Source organism: Psammomys obesus, unplaced genomic scaffold, assembly GCF_907164565.1.
Source record: "Psammomys obesus unplaced genomic scaffold, mPsaObe1.curated_primary_1811, whole genome shotgun sequence".
Classification (NCBI taxonomy): domain Eukaryota; kingdom Metazoa; phylum Chordata; class Mammalia; order Rodentia; family Muridae; genus Psammomys; species Psammomys obesus.
In genome coordinates this window covers 9,345,740-9,364,721 of record NW_026596057.1, presented here as the reverse complement: position 1 = coordinate 9,364,721, position 18,982 = coordinate 9,345,740, and the positions used below count along the sequence as shown (strand labels likewise).

General features: G+C 38.0%; 1 protein-coding gene across 2 annotated transcripts in view; it reads right to left on the bottom strand.

Moving 5' to 3' along the window:
- The window catches only part of Rabgap1l (RAB GTPase activating protein 1 like), a 648,858-nt gene that overhangs the window by 496,345 nt on the left and 133,531 nt on the right, over window positions 1-18,982 (bottom strand). For both annotated transcript variants that reach the window (XM_055624410.1, XM_055624411.1), the window contains exon 11: window positions 6,803-6,944. In XM_055624410.1, coding sequence (XP_055480385.1) covers window positions 6,803-6,944 — 142 coding nt within the window. The remainder of the gene's footprint in view (window positions 1-6,802; window positions 6,945-18,982) is intronic.

Sequence of the window (18,982 nt, the reverse complement as noted above, 5' to 3'; positions counted from 1 at the left end):
ATTATATTATATTATATTATATTATATTATATTATATTATATTATATATATAGATGTTTTATATATACATTTATTATAAATATATTTAAAATGAATATATTTATACATATATTTATATTATATTTAGTAGTATTCACATTGAGTTGCAAAATATTGTAAAACCAAGCTTGATTTGAGTGAAAGTTTCTTCCCTGCTAGCTAACTTTTATAGTACAAAAAGGTACTACTTCAAGCTTTGAGAGATAAATTCACCTAGTCTTACCCAGCTGTGCATCCCACAAACCAGAATAATCTGCCCACAGGCGCAATAGTGGCATTACTAGAATTGTGGTTACCAATGAGCTTATGATTACATTTTAGTTCCACTCAGTGGGAGGAGACTCATGCCTTGTACTGTGGAAATTGATCAATAGCCTGGGGCTAGAGAGAGCATACGCCTGAAGGGAGAACCACCAGTTTTGACTCTAAATGAACATGATATAAAAACAACCTTCTTAATACACCTATCCATACCCACAGATAAGTGCAGCTCTCAGACTTCACTAGAGAAGCTTTTTTTCCCCACAGCGCACAGCAGTTAATGCAGAGTCAAAACTGGTCAAAATGTGGAGAATAAGTGACTGGAGTGCTCAGGAAATACTGCAGGAACAGGGATAGAAAACTGTAAGAAGCAGAAGCTGAGGAGAAATACTGAGAAGCAGTGTCTTCTGAAAATGACATAGCAATTGCAGTCAATTCACTCAACCTGCACAAAACTAGACCTGTACCATTTCATCATGCAAGGGGAGAAGTTCATAGGACTCCACATTTCGCTGAGGAAGCAGGGGCAGTTAACAGATCTCAGCGAAAAGTCATTTGCTTCTTTAAGAATACTTATTTTTATCATTTTTAATTAAGGGGAGGGAGGCATGTGCACATAAGTGCAGGCGCCCATGGAGGCGATGGACCTTCATGGAGCTAACCTTACAGGCTAGCTCCTGTTACCACACAATGTTACCACACAATGGAGCTGAACTGGGGTCCTCTGGAAGGACAGTTCATACTATGAACCACTAACCAATCTCTCCAGCCCCAGGAGTTTTGTTTTTGTTTTTGTTTTTATCAGTTTAAAATACTGATAAGCTGTTCATTTTCCAGTAAATAAAACCCCATTCCATACTCAAGTAAGCAACTAAGATTCACTCAGTGGATTAAAAAAGAGAGAGAGATGGATTAGGCAAAAAGGAAGAAAGGTTTGGGGGAAGAAAAACAGTTTCAAAGGGAGGGAGAAGGAGAGTAACAGAAATAAAAATACTCAAAACTCCACACACATATGTGAAGTTATCAAAGAATATTAAAAATTATAATTATACCAGTGTTACTCTAGATACAGCAATTTTTCAAACTTCAGTGAACACTCAGAACAGGCTCATTAAAATGTGTAAATTATATCTTGATGTAATTTATTTTAATGACCATTGGCACTCACATACCCAGAGACACACATACACACATAATTAAAGTAAAAATAAATATTTTGAATAGCCCTGTTGAACTTCTTAGGAAACAAAATAGCAATGTGCTATTCTTGAAGATACAGACGGCTGAAGGAGGGATTCTCTCTGATAGCTCCTGTATTAGGAAATACAATAACCTAAGACTTATATTTAGCAAACTGATGATGCAAAATGAAAGGCGTAAAAAAACACATGATGGCAACTGAGCACAATGGAACAGTCAATAATTAATTCATATATTCCATATTAATATTGAGATGAGGAGTATTAGCAATTGAGTAATTAGTAAAAGCAATTAGTAATTGTTTTCTCCTTTGGGAGAAAACAACTTTCCTTAAGGATGTAACCTCTTGTAGTGGACCATTCCAAGGGTTAACCCTATACCCAAGGGTATGCGGGCAACATAAATTGGACTCAACAAAATTTTTAAATTTTTTTTTTTAAACTGAAGAAGACATAAAGTTGGGTGGAAAGTGAAATGTAACAGACCTGGGAGGACGACTGGGAGGAAGGAATAGATGTGGCCAAAATACACTACATTAAATTTTCAAATAATTAATTTAAAAAATTATTTAAAAAACAAATAATTGATGTAAAATCCATAGATATGAATGTAATTTTGTGTATCTCTAAAATGGAAAAATAAAGTGAAAACGAAGTTGGAAAAATAATAACAACAAAAAGAATGGATCCTAAGAAACATAAAAGCTGACTAAACCAGTAAGGCATAATGAAATTGAATGAACAGTAAAACATATCCTAAGAAAGAAAAACCAAGACATAAAGGTCCACTCCTGAATTTTACTAAGCCTTTATAGAAAAACCAAAAAAAAAATCTACCCCAACTCTATTTAAACTACTCCCAAAATTGAAGAAGTAAATCAAATTCAAGCTATGAGGACAGCACTGCCTTAGCACAAGTCCATTTAAAAATAATAATTAAAAAAAAGCCAATAACCATCAAGAAGATACATCTATCTTTAATAAAAGCAAAGCCAACCTACTAGCACATATGAAAGGTAACTAACTAAAAACTAAAAAAGCAAAATACATCTCTAGAACCATAGACTATGTGATAAGTGAAAACTCAGTATGTGTATCAACAGCTGCAAAAAACACAATGAAAAATTCAGCATGCCTTTTATTAAAACCTTTCAACACATTAACTATAGAAGAAAAGTATGTCAACACAATAAAGGCCAAATGTGACAAACTCAAAAGTAATCTGCTAGATGAAAAAAACTTGAAATCACTTCAAAGATCACTTCTAAGATCTGAAAGAAAGAGTAACTCTTTTATCGAGCTATCTATCTATCTATCTATCTATCTATCTATCTATCTATCTATTTATTTACAGTTTATTCACTTTGTATCCCAGCTACAGCCCCCTCCCTCATCCCCTCCCAATTCCACCCTCCCTCCCTCTTCTTCTCCCATGCCCACTGATAGGGGAGGTCCTCCTCCCTTTCCATCTGACCCTGGCCTATCAGGCCTATCAGGACTGGATGCATTGTCTTCCTCTGTGGCCTAGTAAGGCTGCTCCCCCATCAGAGGGAGGTGATCAAAGAGCAGGCCACTGAGTTCATGTCAGAGACAGTACCTGTTCCCATTACTAGGAACCCCACTTGGAGACTGAGCTGCCATGGGCTACCTCTGTACAGGAGGTCCAGGTTATCTCCATGAATGGTCCTTGGTTGGAATATCAGTCTCAGAAAAGACCCCTGTGTTCAGATTTTTTGGTTCTGTTGTTCCTTGTGGAGCTCCTCTTGTCCCCTCCAGGTCTTTCTATCTCCCCCTTCTTTCTTAAGATTCCCTGCATTCTGTCCAAAGTTTGGCTATTAGTCTCAGCATCTGCTTTGATACCCTGCTGGGTAGTCTTTCAGAGGCCCCCTGTGGTAGGCTTCTGTCCTGTTCCTGTTTGTTTTGTTTTAATAATGTATTTTATTTCATGTACATTGGTGTGAGCATATCAGATCCCTTGGAACGGGAATTATCCACAGTTGTAAGCTGCCATGTGGGTGCTGGGAATTGAACCGGTGTCCTTTGGAAGAGTAGAGAGTACTCTTAACCACTAAACCATCTCTCCAGCATCCCTGTTCCCTGTTTTCTCCCTCTTCCGATGTCTATCCCATTTGCCTTTCTGAATGAGGATTGATCATCTTAACCAGGGTTCTCCTTCTTGATTAGCTTCTTTAGGTGTACAGATTTTAGTATGATTATCCTGTATTATATATCTAATATCCACTTATAACTGAATATATACCTTGTGTGTCCTTCTGCTTCTGGGATACCTCATTCAGGATGATCTTCTCTAGTTCCCACCATTTGCCTGCAGATTTCATCATTTCCTTGTTTTTAATATCTGAGTAGTATTCCATTGTGTAAATGTACCACAATTTCTGTATCCATTCCTCAACTGAGTAAAATCTGGGCTGTTTCTAGCTTCCGGCTATTACAAATAGAGCTGCTACAAACACTGTTGAGCAAATGTCCTTGTTGTATACTTGAGCATCTTTTGGATATATGCCTAGGAGTTGTATAGCTGGATCTTGAAGAAGCACTATTCTTAATTTTCTGAGAAAGCACCAGATTGATTTCCAACATGGTTGTACAAGTTTATATTCCCACCAGCAATGGAGGAGGGTTCCCCTTTCTCCATATCCTCTCCAGCATGTGTTATCACTTGAGTTTTTTATCCTAGCCATTCTGATAGGTGTAAGGTGAAATCTCAGGGTCATTTTGATTTGCATTTCCCTGATGACTAACTGTAAGTGTTTCTTTGCCATTCGATATTCCTCTATTGAGAATTCTCTGTTTAGCTCTGTACCCCATTTTTTAATTGGGTTACTTGATATGTTGCTTTTTAACTTCTTGAGTTCTTTATATATTGTGGATATTAGCCCTCTGTCAGATATAGGGGTTGGTGAAGATCCTTTCCCAATCTGTAGGCAGTCATTTGCTTTACAGAAGGTTTTCATTTTCATTAGGTTCCATTAATTGATTGTTGATCTTAGAGCCTGTGCTGTTGGTGTTCTGTTCAGGAAGTTGTCTCCTATGCCAATGAGTTCAAGGCTCTTTCCCACTTTTTCTTCTAACAGGTTTAGTGCGTCTGGTTTTATATTGAGGTCTTTGATCCACTCAGACTTCAGTTTTGTGCAGGGTGATAAGTATGGATCTATTTGCATTTTTCTACATGTAGACATCCAGTTGGACCAGCACCATTTGTTGAAGATGCTATCTTTTTTCCATTGTATGGTTTTGGCATCTTTGTCAAAAATCAGCTGTCCCTAAGTGTGTGGGTTTATTTCTGGGTCTTGTATTCAATTCCATTGATCTACCAGCTGTCAGAAACACTAACTCTTGCCACTTTTACCTAACACAAGACTCAGAACTCTTAGCTAAAAAAATTAAGCAATCGACTAAATACAAAGGAGGGACGTCAAATGCTCCTGTTTACATACTACATCATCTGAAAAGTTGAAAATTTCAGATATTCACTGTTAAAGTGAATAAAGGAACTTTGTAAAGTTACAGAATACGAATTCAACATAAAAAGAATTATATCCTTTTCTTTTTTTGTTGAATTGCTAGATTTACTAAAATATTCAGGATACTATGTCTTTGAGATAATCTATTTTATTCTGTTTTGTCTGTATTGTCTTTTGATGTACAATGATTTCACATTTAAAAAATAATTTCATACAAATACTGATCACATTCTTTACGACATCTAACTGGTCCAATATCTCAAGTGCCCAACTGATAAGTGGATAGTAAGGTACAATGTTATTGTTATTATTCACACATGAAAAATATAAAAAATGAATACCTGCTATAATGTATATTAATAAGAACTACTTCAAAACTATTATGCCAGTTCAAGGAAGCCACATATAAAGGAAAATATTTTTATAATTCTATTTATATTAATTTCTCAGAAAAAATAAAAACCACAAAAAATGCAAATTAGTGGTTGCCAGGGGCTAAGGTAAGGAGAAACAAGGAGTAACTTTTTAGATAATAGTTTTTACCTCTTGGATGATAGAAGTATTTTGAAAATAGAGTGATGGCTACTCAACAATGTTAGCCTATATGTTTTTAAATAGCTAATTTTGCTATGGACATATGCCTTAGTTCTAAAAAGTAGATAATAAATTTTAATAACTTGTCTAATGTGACAGAATACCATAGTAGGGTTCAGATAACAATACTGCCACTTGCAGCTGAGTGACATAGCAAGCAGTGCCTTAGATTCATCCCAAAAGCCAAATTAATAAAAGCATGTGTGCAACTAACAATGAAATTAGTTGACACATTAGAAACAGAAGGATGCCTCAAAAGCAAAAAAAAAAAAAAAAAAAAAAAAAAAAAAAAAAAAAAAAAACAATAATTAGTAATCAATAATATTTTTGGCTGTCAAAATAATATAAATACATACAAAGAATCTTAAGATTTTTTTCAAACATGATATTAATATAGAAATCTAGGTGGCCTGCAAAGATGGATCAAGAGTTAATAGCACTTGCTGCTCTTGCAGAGGAACACCCACAAAACACTTCAGGTAGTAACTGCAGCTCCAGGGGACCTGACACCTTCTTCTGGCCTCCATGGACACACATGTGTGTATACACATAAATAAATAAAAACAAAATAAAAATATTTTAAAAGGAAAAATGAAATTTACTCTTACAAACCCTACACTGGGTTTGTAAGCAATTATATATGAGCTGGAAGCAATTATATATGAGCTTAGAGCTAAGATTTATCTTTCTACCCTTACTTGCAATGAAGAGTGCATCATGCCCATAGCCAGATGATGTAACAGACTTTTGAGCATGTCTCCCCAGCATTCATGTAGTATATAGAGCAGGCGGTGTACTTCAGAGAAGTGAGTGGTAACATACACAGGAACAACAAAAAATGGGTTGGAAATGAAAAGTGTCAAAGATAAGCAGAACATATCACTGAAATTCTAAAATTACTTCAGAGAATTGGAAACTTCTCATTAAATACTTCAGAAATAATTGAAATCAAATAGGAAGTAAGCTAGCACAGCAATATTGCCAAATTTAAACTGCTGCTTAAGTGGGACAGTGCACCAAAGAACCAAATGAACCAAATCTTCTGCATGTCAAAGAATCTAACTTTTAAGTGTGTCACAGACTAGAATAACATCACTCAACACCCCCCCCCCAGTGTAAGGATGTGTTTATACACACATGTGTATGCACACACATACCCTCTTGTGAAGACTATAAGCAAAGCAAATGTTTAAATGGAATAACTGAATACATTCAACTCCTTACCCTCTTCTGCTTCCTCCTCCTGGGGTGACATTGGCCCCCCTCCACTAGTAGGAGTGACTGGCTCCTCCTTGTCAGACTCTCTCTGCAGACTCACCACTTCATATATTGCATCTCCAGCATTGCTATGGCCTTTTCCCTCAGACTGAGAAAGAAAAAAAACATATATTTGAATATTATAAATATAAAGGGAATGAAATTGTATCACAATGGTTCATTAAAAACAGCTAAAATGAAGAGCAACACATCACATTTATATAGACCATGTCTGAATTTGAGAGATTTTTACTACATTCTCCTTGGCATATTTTAAGTGAATTATTTACATACCATATTTTTTCAGTGCTGGAGATGTGTGCATGCTGGTAATCATCTAGCATTCTATTAACAAACTGAACTTACTAAACATTTTTACACAATCCAATTACTCTTCAACACATCACAAATTTTAGGACACACAGAAAATGATGTTTGACTCCTTACTGGCTATCTCACACTGAGATAGAAGTAACAGCTAGACTTGCCAACTAATGGTCTGAACTCTATGTGAACTCTTTTCTGAGTCTAGGCTTAGGATCTGAACTCAGCTCTGCATGCTTGCCCTGAAAGCACACTATCAACTGCACCACAGAATGGTTCTGTAATTACATCCTAGGATCTGTAATCCTAGCACTTGGGAAGTAGAGACGGGGGAGCAGGAGTTTAAGATCATCCTCAGCTACACAGCAACTTTAAAGTCAGGCTCCGAATCTGGAAACAACCCAGATGTCCCTCAACAGAAATTGTGGTACATTTATACACTGGAATACTACTCAACAATTAAAAACAAGGAAATCATGAAATTTGCAGGCAAATGGCAGGAACTAGAAACATCCTGAGTGAGGTATCCCAGAAACAGAAAGACACACATGGTATATACTCACTTATAAGTGGGTATTAGTCATATAATATAGGATAAACATACTAAAACCTGTACACCTAAAGAAGCTAATCAAGAAGGAGGACCCTGAGTAAGATGATCAATCCTCACTCAGAAAGGCAAACAGGATAGACATGGAAAGAGGGAGAAAACAGGCAACAAACAGGAGCCTACCACAGAGGGCCTCTGAAAGGCTCTACCCAGCAGGATATCAAAGCAGATGCTGAGACTAATAGCCAAACTTTGGGCAGAGTGCAGGAAATCTTATAAAAGAAGGAGGAGATAGAAAGACCTGGAGGGGACAAGAGGAGCTCCACAAGGAGAGCAACAGAACCAAAAAATCTGAACACAGGGGTCTTTTCTGAGACTGATATTCCAACCAAGGACCATTGGTGGAGATAACCTAAAACCCCTGCACAGAGGTAGCCCATGGCAACTCAGTCTCCAAGTGGACTCCCTAGTAATGGGAACAGGGACTGTCTCTGACATGAACTTAGTGGCCTGCTCTTTGATCACCTCCCTCTGATGGGGGAGCAGCTTTACTAGGCTACAGAGGAAGACAATGCAGCCAGTCCTGATAAGACCTGATAGGCCAGGGTCAGATGGAAGGGGAGGAGGACCTTCCCTATCAGTGGACTGTGGGAGGACCTCCCCTATCAGTGGGCATGGGAGGAGAAGAGAGAAAGAGGGTAGGATTGGGAAGGGATGAGTGAGGGGGCTATAGCTGGGCTACAAAGTGAATAAAGTGTAATAAATAAAAAATAAATAAAAGAAAAAATAATATGGTCAGGTTCAGTTACATGAGATCCTGTCTTTAAATAAATAAATAAATAAATCCAAAGAAGAATGTTTCAACCTACATTTCGAACTGAATTAAAATGAAAATACAACAAGCCATACAAATGAGTGACATCTAAACTCACTATATAGGCAGATTTACTACGGTTAATAAAAATAGACAAAAATATCAACTATATATTAGCAAATCTTGGATGATATTGCACTCAATGGCAGTGCACTTGTCTATCCCGAACAACGCCATGAGACCAATTTGCAGCAACACACAACTATATATCTACATTAGCAAATAAAAATCAGCTACTCGCCAGACTATGGAAGAAAAACGTCTAGTGTGACTCAGCTATTATATGTCCAATAATACTGACAAGTTTGGCAAATGAATCTACTGGTGCAGTAGTGGCAAGACTGTTTTCAAAGTAACCACCCACTTTCTAATTACATTTGCTGCCTGGTCCACATGAGGGAATTCAACTCTGGTCCCACAAAACATGTCAAAAGCTCGAAACTGAGGTGGGCATAGGTCATAGTGGGGAAGCTATTACAGTTCTTTTGCTAAATGGACATGATGTGTCTGTCAGCTATGGTAAAAAAAGCTGTATGCCTCAGTCAACAGTGACTTTAGAGTCTCATTAAGTATTCAAAATACTGAAAATAAATGACTTTTGAATGCCCAGCCATAAATGAGACAACTGTATCATCCATCCAAGGAACAGCATAGAAGAAGAGAATTTAAGAGCCAGGGTTACCGTTTGGAATGGGACACTGACTTTTGGGCATTACATGGCTATATATAGTGTCATTGAACTCACAGCAGCTGTCATTTGTACAATTCTAAACAAAAAACACTCTTTGATAGAAGGGTCAGGAGATTAGGTGCCGCACACACACAGCCCTGAGAATTTATATGCAATTAAAGATTGATAGGGAAGGAGAGATATTTTCATCAATGGCTCCGTCACTAGTGAGGTGCCCATATACCTGTAAACAACCCCAATGAAAGAAGTGGAGTTAGCTGGGAAGAGGAAAAATATTAATGGAAGTAGAAAGAAGACAAGAGAGGATAATAGGGGGATATGATTATGATCAAAATACATTATATACATGCATGAAAAAGTCATAATAAAACCTACTGTTATGAATGACAATATACATACTATTATTATATAAAAATCATACACTATTATTACTAGTCATTAACATAATGATTAAACATTTAAAATGATACTTTTTAAAAGCTTATAAGTAAATCTATCTCTTTATATATATGAATGTATCAACTGTAATTAAACATATTGTAAATCAGATACATAAAGGTCAAATCACTATATATATATATATATATATATATATATATATATATATATATGAATAAAACGGGGACAGGAGAGATGGCACAGAGGTTAAGAGCACTGGCTGCTCTTCCAAAGTTACTGAGTTCAATTCTCAGCAACCACATGGTGGCTCATCTATAATGAAATCTGCTGCCCTCTTCTGACATGCCGGTATACATAAAGGCAGAACACTATACACATAATAAATAAATAAATCTAAAAAATAAAAAATAATAATAAAATGACACATAACAACCAATGTTATCTTGGGAATTATCTTGGGAATGAATGCAAAGGTAGTTCAACACTGGAAAGGGAAAAAAAGTAAATGTAGCCCATAATATTAACAAATTTAAAAAGATCACATCAATTAATGCAAAATATGTAAAATCAGAATTCAGTCATGTTTTTCAAAGCCTGAAACAACCTGGGAAGATAATGAAGTCTTCTCATCCTACTAAAAAGAACTACAGATAATTTTAACATTAAGGGACTAAGTGCTTTCCTATGAGTTGGAAAACAAAACAAAAATGTTGAATATTCGCCCCTCCTAGTCAGAAACTGGTGAAAAAGTCCTGGCCATGACAGAGGAAGACAATGAAACCAGTCCTGATGAGACCCGATAGACTAGGGTCGAATGGAAGGGGAGGAGCACCTCCCCTATCATTAGACTGGGGGAGGGGCGTAGGAAAAAAAGAGAGAGGGATGGTGGGTTTGGGAGGGAGTGAGGGAGGGGGTTACAGCTGAGATACAAAGTGAATAAACTTTAATTAATAAAAATTTTTTTAAAAAATCCTGGCCATGACTTCATCACCAAAGCAAGAAAACTGACACAGGTAAGAAGTAAACATTATAATTATCTTTCTTAGATAGCAACAAACTTTTTTCACAAAGGGCCATTCAGGAAATATTTCCACTTTGCAAGGCAGATGGTCTCAGTCCCAACTGCTCAGCTCTAATGCTTTAACAGGAAAGTATTACAACAGTAGTAAAATATTTCACCTGCAATTGGTTTTCTATACAAATCTACTGTTTTGAACCTAAATATTGTAACTAAGTTTAATATAGCAACTAAGTTTCAAATAAACTACTTTTGCTAACATGCTTTTATTTTTCAATATTCACACACTATTAGACAACTAAAATCAATCTGTATTCATGAAATAAACTGTGAGATTCACATTAAAATTTATTAAAATTTAGCACCATTTAAATATATAAGTATTCAGAAAGTATAGATTTACTTACAAAAATTCATTAGTTATACTAATTAATTCTTTTTACTTTTTTAATACTAGTTACAGTTTATTAACTTTGTATCCCAGCTGTATCCCGCTCCCTCATTCCCTCCCAGTCCCACCTTCCCTCCCTCATCTCCTCCTTGCCCCTTTCCAAGTCCACTGATAGGGGAGGACCTCCTTCCCTTTCATCTGACCCTGGTTTATCAGGTACTAATTAATTCTAAAAGGTTTTTCAATATGATAGACTATCATCAAATACAAAGACAATATAGTAGTATCTCTATTAAATAACACAAATCTTCAGAAGCCACAGATTACAATACTGGCTATGTGTAAGGACACCAGACTAAGAATTTCTTCACATTTCAAACACTAATATCTTTGGTCATGCACTTTAGAGTAGGACCCAGGAAGCAAGATTTATTTTTAAGGGATCACAGGGGATGGAGAGTTCACAATTTAAGGACAAAATCCATCAAGCAGGAAAAGTGCATGGCAGGAAAGGGGGTAGCTGCTCACACTTCAGCCAGTCAGCAGAGAACCGTGGTTCCTTGTGTTTGGCATGCTTTCTTTCACCCTTCAATTCAATATGAGCCCCAAATGTACAGAACACTATCACCCACACAGTCAGGATTAACCATCACGGGAGGAAATTCTGGAAGATTTGCTGAAGAAAGCTAACATTATATTGGACTTTGGTTTCCTTAAGAGAATCAAGTGATCTTCTTTACAATCAGATTTTCATGAGCTATTCTTCACTTCCTGTCGTAGTTTTTTTTTAAATGTTTTTCCATTTACTCATCTTCCACAGCCAAAGAATCCAGGAATTATTAGGAGCAAGCATCAAATGTTCAAACACTTAGCAGAGAGCTATCAGGGGCCCCTTTCCTATGGCCAGCTGCTCAGTTGCAGCTGCCACCACCCTAACATCTACAGCCACTAGGCAGACCCGGCCTACAAGAAAGGGCAGGAGTAGGGCAAGAACGAGAGCTGGGGCCATACCTCTTGTAACACCAGAGGCTAATTGTAGCCTCCCAGGAAGAATCAAAGAAGATAGCGATGACTTCCACAGTTTTCCTACAAGTACTGTGCTTCCTTATAGCTATTCTACTGACAGTCTATGCTCTGAAGCACAGCCTGGCAGATCCCCCAGGTTAAACTGAGATGTAAGCTAGGCTGAAGCTACCATCCCTGTGATCTTCTAATACAGGCTGGGCTATGATCATCATAACCACTTCTCACACTGTCCCTCAGAAGTATCTGAAGCCAGAACATTAGCATTATAATCTCCACAAATGCCATGGGGGCTTTCAATATAGGCTGAGTCAGTGGCCTACTCAGGCTGTCATGACACCAACAGAGATCTAAATCTAGCTGCCACCATCATTAAAGCCCCACTGAAAGCCTTAGGAATTACAATAGGTGAGTTCAGAGGATGCACACACAACCACTACATCAGTGGGTACCCTAAAAACTGTTGAAACCTCTGTAACCGTTGCTAAGAAAACTTTGCCCCACTTACATGGCTGTCATGTCAATAAGAATGCTTCACTGGGGTACTATTATGACTACTCAAGATCACCCCCAATGCAACTAATATAAGTGTTCCCATTGCAGTCCCTGAGGAACACCTCTCTCACCAATAAGTCAGGACAGACAAGCCCAGAATGCCTGTGCAAACCGGCAAGCAATGTAGAAAGTCTTGTTACCAGTCAGAAGATTACATGTATATAGGCCTGCCTTTTCAGCTATATAACCAGCACTCTTCACATTCTTTTCAGCCCAATCTAGAAGATAGTATCCACTGCTCTGCCCATGTGCTACAGCACAGGCCCTAATAAAGCCTTGCTGGGAACAGTTTTATTACCATTTGTTTGTTTGCTTGCTTGCTTGCTTGATTGATTGCTTGCTTGTGCCAGGGTCTCATGTAGCCCAGCATGGTCTAGAACTTGCTAAGTAGCCAAGAATGACCTTGAACTCCTGATCCTTCCTCCTGCACCTACCTCCTGAGTGCTGGGATTACTGGCATAAAACAGCATGCTTGGTTTATGTGGCACTATCGCTCAAATCCATGGCTTCTTGAATGTTGTCAAGCACTCTTCCTGTTAAGCTACATACAATCCATCATCCATCATTTGTACCTCAAGCAGAGTGAGCTGATTTGACAATATTACTATCAAGAGATACAGGCCCAGGGAATGCCTAGCATCCAGAGACCTACCAGAACCTGAGATGCTTGGGAGTGCTCAAGAAAAGCTGCTAGGGAAGCTCCAGAACTGCCAGCGGTTGCTACTCCAGCGATGGAGGGCTGCCAAAAGCTTCTGGCAGCCACTGACTCCAGCTACTGAGTGTTTGCTAAGAGGTCCTGCCAAGAGTAGCTAGGAAAACTGTTAACACCCACCAGCTGCTGAGAGCCTCTGGTCAGAGCTACTTTTCCTTTTCATGATTTCTTAATTGAGTTGAGCCAAAGAACCCTCAGCCAATATGGCAGCCATGTTGAAGCGATATCAAGAAAATGCATGATATTTTTACATTAAGCCTACACTCAGGACACAGCCTTTATCAAATACTGTCACTAAGGAGACACTTAGTGTTTACTGAGTGAGTAAATGAGTAAATAACCAAACAACACGATGTGGTAGAAATCATCTCCAATTCACAGATAAAAAAGTAATCATTCATAAACACCACTAAATAACAGAATATAGAACTAGCTTCTTACCTAGTATCAAGTCATTTTTATTTCCACTTACTTTATCAAGTTATAGTCTAGAAAGTGATGAAATCAGCTAAGCCCTGAAATTACCTGAACATAAATTCCTTCAATAACAACTGTCAGGGAAAGCCCAGGCCTGCTGCTAATGATTCTTATTATTCAGAACTGGCTTTTCAAAAAAAGAGACATGAGGAAATGAAGCCAGCTTCCCGAGCCATTGATACTACAGACTCAAAAATCTCCACAGAGCATATAGTATACCCTGAAAAGAAGCATACCTGCTGCATAGAGGCACTCAGTCAATCAATAAGACACTTTTCCCTTTGCATGATTCCCCAGATACAGAGAGAGAAGGCCATCTTGAACTTACAGCTCTTGGCCTCACTGATAGCTAGTGTAAGATAAAACTTTTACTTTCTTTAATATTTCAAAACTTAAGTTCTTATTTTCTTGAAGATATCAAACGTAAGTATTATGTTATCGTGCCTTTCCCCCTCCAACCCATACATATAAATTTATACAAGCTACTAAGAGCATTTAGTGCTACTTATATATACCTATGCTTAAGGCTGACCACTTGGTAGGATGACTTACCAAGGGTCTCATCTCTAGAAAACAAAATGTATTTGCCTTTTTAACAATCATTGGTTGCCTGATTAAGCTTTTAATTAGAACCTCTGCTCAGATGTAGCCTGTGGTAGCTCAGTAACCAATTGGTTTCCCATAGTGAGGGGAACAAGGACTATTTCTAACAGAAACTCAATGACTGGCTCTTTGACCTCCCCACCCCCCAAGGGAGGAGCAGTCCTGTTAGGCCACAGAGGAGGGCTTTGCAGCCAGTCCTGAAGATACCTGATAAAACAGGATCAGATGAATGGGGAGGAGGTCCCCCCCCCCATCAGTGGACTTGGAAAGGGGCATGGTGGAGATGAGGGAGGGAGGGTGGGATTGGGAGGGAATGAGGGATCGGGACATGGCTGGGATACAGAGTTAATAAAATGTAACTGATAAGAAAAAAATAAAAATAAAAATAAATAAAAAATAAATAAATAAATTATTAAAAAAAAAAAAACCAATACAATAGTATTGTCTTTGATTCATTTTGGAGAGAAAGCATCTCTCCAAAATGTTATTGTGGTTGGTCACAATAACACAGCTCAGTGAGGTAGAATACACATGTAATCCCAGGTATTCGGGAAGCATTATTATGCAGGAGAATTGCAATGTTTGAGGCCAGCCTATACATCTTGGTAAGAGCCACTGTTTCAAAAATCTTAAAAACACTAAAAATTAAATAAAACCACCAATGCACATGTTATCTTAAATGTGAACACAGGAGGGCTGGGGAAATGGCTCAATGATTAAGAGCACTGGCTGCTCTTCCAGAGAACCTGGGTTCAGTTCCCAGCACTGACATGGCAACTCACAACTGTCTATAACTCCATTCACATGCAAAACACCAATGCACACAAAATAAAGTTAAATAAATAATTAATTATAAACACAGGTTCTACTCCCAGCTTCTACAAGGTTTATAGAAAACGGCACATATTTCTTCAAAGGAACTTTTTCTATCACCTATGTCATTTTACTGATGTGGAGAGTTGCTGTATAAAGTCACTGTAGTTCAGTCATCCCAGTGTCATAAATGCCTTCAGTAATACTATCAATTCACACGCTAACTTTAAAGTAAGGAAACTGAGAGTTAGAGAGAGAGAACTGTCTATTGAGGAGCAGCCCATCTGACATACTGATTTTATATGTAAGCTCTAAATGCTTACTTCATCTGCTTAAATCCAAAACACAAGAGCTAACAAACCATATAAATGAGAGGTGCTTCTTTTTACAGTCAATTCTAAAATTCAGAATATAATTTCAGAACATCTGTTTATTTACTTATTATTAGAGTTGAAAATCTCCATAATAAGCAGCAACTATGTTTTTCAGAACATCTGTTCAACATGACATCAGATATGTTAATAGATATTATTTCAATTATTCTAACCTTACTAATTTCATGAAATGCCAACCTAGAGCTGAGAACAGTGTCTCATGCTTGTAATCTCAGCATTTTGGAGGCTGATGCAGACAAATGACCATCAAGTTTGAGGCTAGCCTGGGCTATAAATGAGTTCCAGGTCAGCAGGAGCTACAGAGTGAAAATCCTCTCCCCCAAAACAGGAAGAGACAGAAAGGCAGAGACGGGAAAGAATGTGTGTTTACTTTATGTTTGTTATCCTGGTATCAATGGTATTTCCTAAATGACTCTATCATAGATAACATTGCTCAAATTTAATTGCTTAAAATTAAAATTAAATTAAAATTAAAATTTTAATTGCTTAAAATTAATGTCATATGAACACTTCTTTTGTAACATTGGTTTTCTGCTTTTTGTTTATTTTTGTTTCACTTTGTGTAACTGCCTCGGACTGTTTCTTGTAGTTTCTCACATATCCCCAGAATAAGAATAAGAATTTTTGAATAAGAATTCAAAGCCCAACATCCTTAGCCATCAGAGAAATGCAAATCAAAACCACCCTGAGATTTCACCTTACACCCATCAAAATGGCTAAAATAAAAAACTCAAGTGACAACTCTTGCTGGAGAAGTTGTGGAGAAAGGGGAACCCTCCTCCATTGCTGGTGGGAATGTAAACTTTTACAACCACTTTGGAAATCAATCTGGCGCTTTCTCAGACAATTAGGAATAGTGCTTCCTCAAGATCCAGCTATACCACTCCTAGGCATATATCCAAAAGATGCTCAAGTACACAACAAGGACATTTGCTCAACCATGTTTGTAACAGCTTTATTTGCAATAGCCAGAACCTGAAAACAACCCAGATGTCCATCAACGGAGGAATAGATACAAAAATTGTGGTATTTTTACACAATAAAATACTACTCAGCAATTAAAAACAAGGAAATGATGAAATTTGCAGGCAAATTATGGGATCTAGAAAAGATCATTCTGAGTGAGGTATTCCAGAAAGAGAAAGACACACATGGTATATACTCCCTTATTTAGACCTATAAGATATGATAAACACACTAAAATCTGTACACCTATAGAACATAAACAAGAAAGAGGACCCGGGGCAAGATGATCAATCCTCACTTAGAAAGACAAATGGGATGGACATTATATGTAGGAGAAAACAAGTAACAGGACAGGAGCCTACCACAGAGGGCCTCTGAAAGACTCTACCTAACAGTATATCTAAGCAGATACTGAGACTCATAACCAAACCTTCAGCAGAGTGCAGGGAATCATATGAAAGAAGGGGTAGATAGTATGACCTGGAGAGGACACGAGCTCCAAAAGGACCAAAATATCTGGGCACAAGGGTCTTTTATGAGACTGTATCTCCAACCAAGGACCATGTATGGATATAACCTAGAACCCCTGCTCGGATGTAGTACATGGTAGCTCAGTATCCAAGTGGGTTCTCTAGTAAGGGGAACAGGGACTGTCTCTGGCATGAACTCTGAGGCTAGCCCTTTGACCCCCCCCCCCACACACACACACACCAAGGGAGGAGCATCCCTGCTATGCCACAGAGGAGAACTTTGCAGCCAGGCCTGAAGATATCTGATAAGCTAGGGTAAGAAAGGGAAGGAGGTCCTCCCCTATCAGTAGACTTGGAAAGGAGCAGGGAGAAGATGAGGGAGGGAGGGTGGGATTGGGAGGGAATGAGAGAGCGGGGATATAGCTGGGATACAAAGTTAATAAACTGTAACTATTATTAAAAAATAACATATGTAATTAATTTTATACCTATAGCTCAAGAATAAAATGCTACAAAGTAACAAGTAAATAAAAAAACATTTTCTAAAAAAAATAATAATAATAATTCAAAGCTATCATGTGTCCAATATGGCTGACTCAGTTGACCTTTTTTTTTTTTTTTTTTGATGGGAGACTTTTGATGACCACTTCTATTTCCTTGGGAAATATAGGACTATTTAATTGATTTACCTGGTTCAGACACACACTGTATATACTAACTCATACAGACATATAACATGGGATAAACCTACTAAAATCTGTACATCTAAAGAAACTAATCAAGACAGAGGACCCTGACTAAAATGCTCAATCCCCATCCAGAAAGGCAAAGAGGATGGACATCAGAAGAAGAAAACAGGAAACAACCTAGGAACCTGCCACAGAGGGCCTCTGAAAGGCTCTGCCTTGTAGACTATCAAAGCAGACGCTGAGACTTACAACTGTTGGGCAGAATGCATGGAATCTTATGTAAGAAGTGGGAAATAGTTAAGATCTGGAGAGCACAGGAACCCCACAAGGAGAGCAACAGAACCAGAAATTTGAACACAGGGGTCTTCCCAGAGACTAATACTCCAACCAAGTACCAGGCATGGAGATAACCTAGAAACCCTGCACAGATGTAGCCCATGGCAGTTCATTGTCCAAGTGGGTTACACAGTAATGGAAGAGGGACTGCCTCTGAGATGATCTGATTGGCCTGCTCTTTGATCACCTCCCCCTGAGGGAGGAGCAGCCTTACCAGGCCACAGAAGATGACAATGCAGCCACTCCTGATGTGACTTGATAGACTAAGATCAGAAGGAAGGAGAGGAGGACCTCCCCTATCAGTGGACTTGGGAAGGGGCATGCGTGAAGAAAGGAGAGGGAGGGTGGGACCGGGAGGGGAGGAGGGAGGGGATTATGGGGGGATATAAAGTGTAATTAATAAAATAAAATAAAATTTTTCAATAAAAAAAGAATTAACCTACTTTATAAGAACCCACCTATTTAACCAAGTCTCCCATTTACCTGACACACTGCATTCTCAAAGGTGCCTAACTATGAAAGAAGATCAATGCATTCACTCAAGTAAAAGTTGTATTGAGGGAGGAAGGGAGGGAGGGACTGGGATGGAATGAGGGAGCAGGACACAGCTGGGATACAGAGTTAATAAAATGTAACTGATAAGAAAAAAATAAAATTCAAAAAAAATAAATTTTAAAAAAAGTTGCATTTTCCAAGTTCCTATCTCTATGTGCCTATTCCTTCAAGCCTAAAACAGGTTTCCATCAATTTTACTACATTTCACAGTGCTTGCCTACCATGTCAGAAGTCTTGAAATCACTCTCCATTATCACATAAAACCAGATATTTTGCCAAACACCTGCAACCCCAGAACTTGTAAGA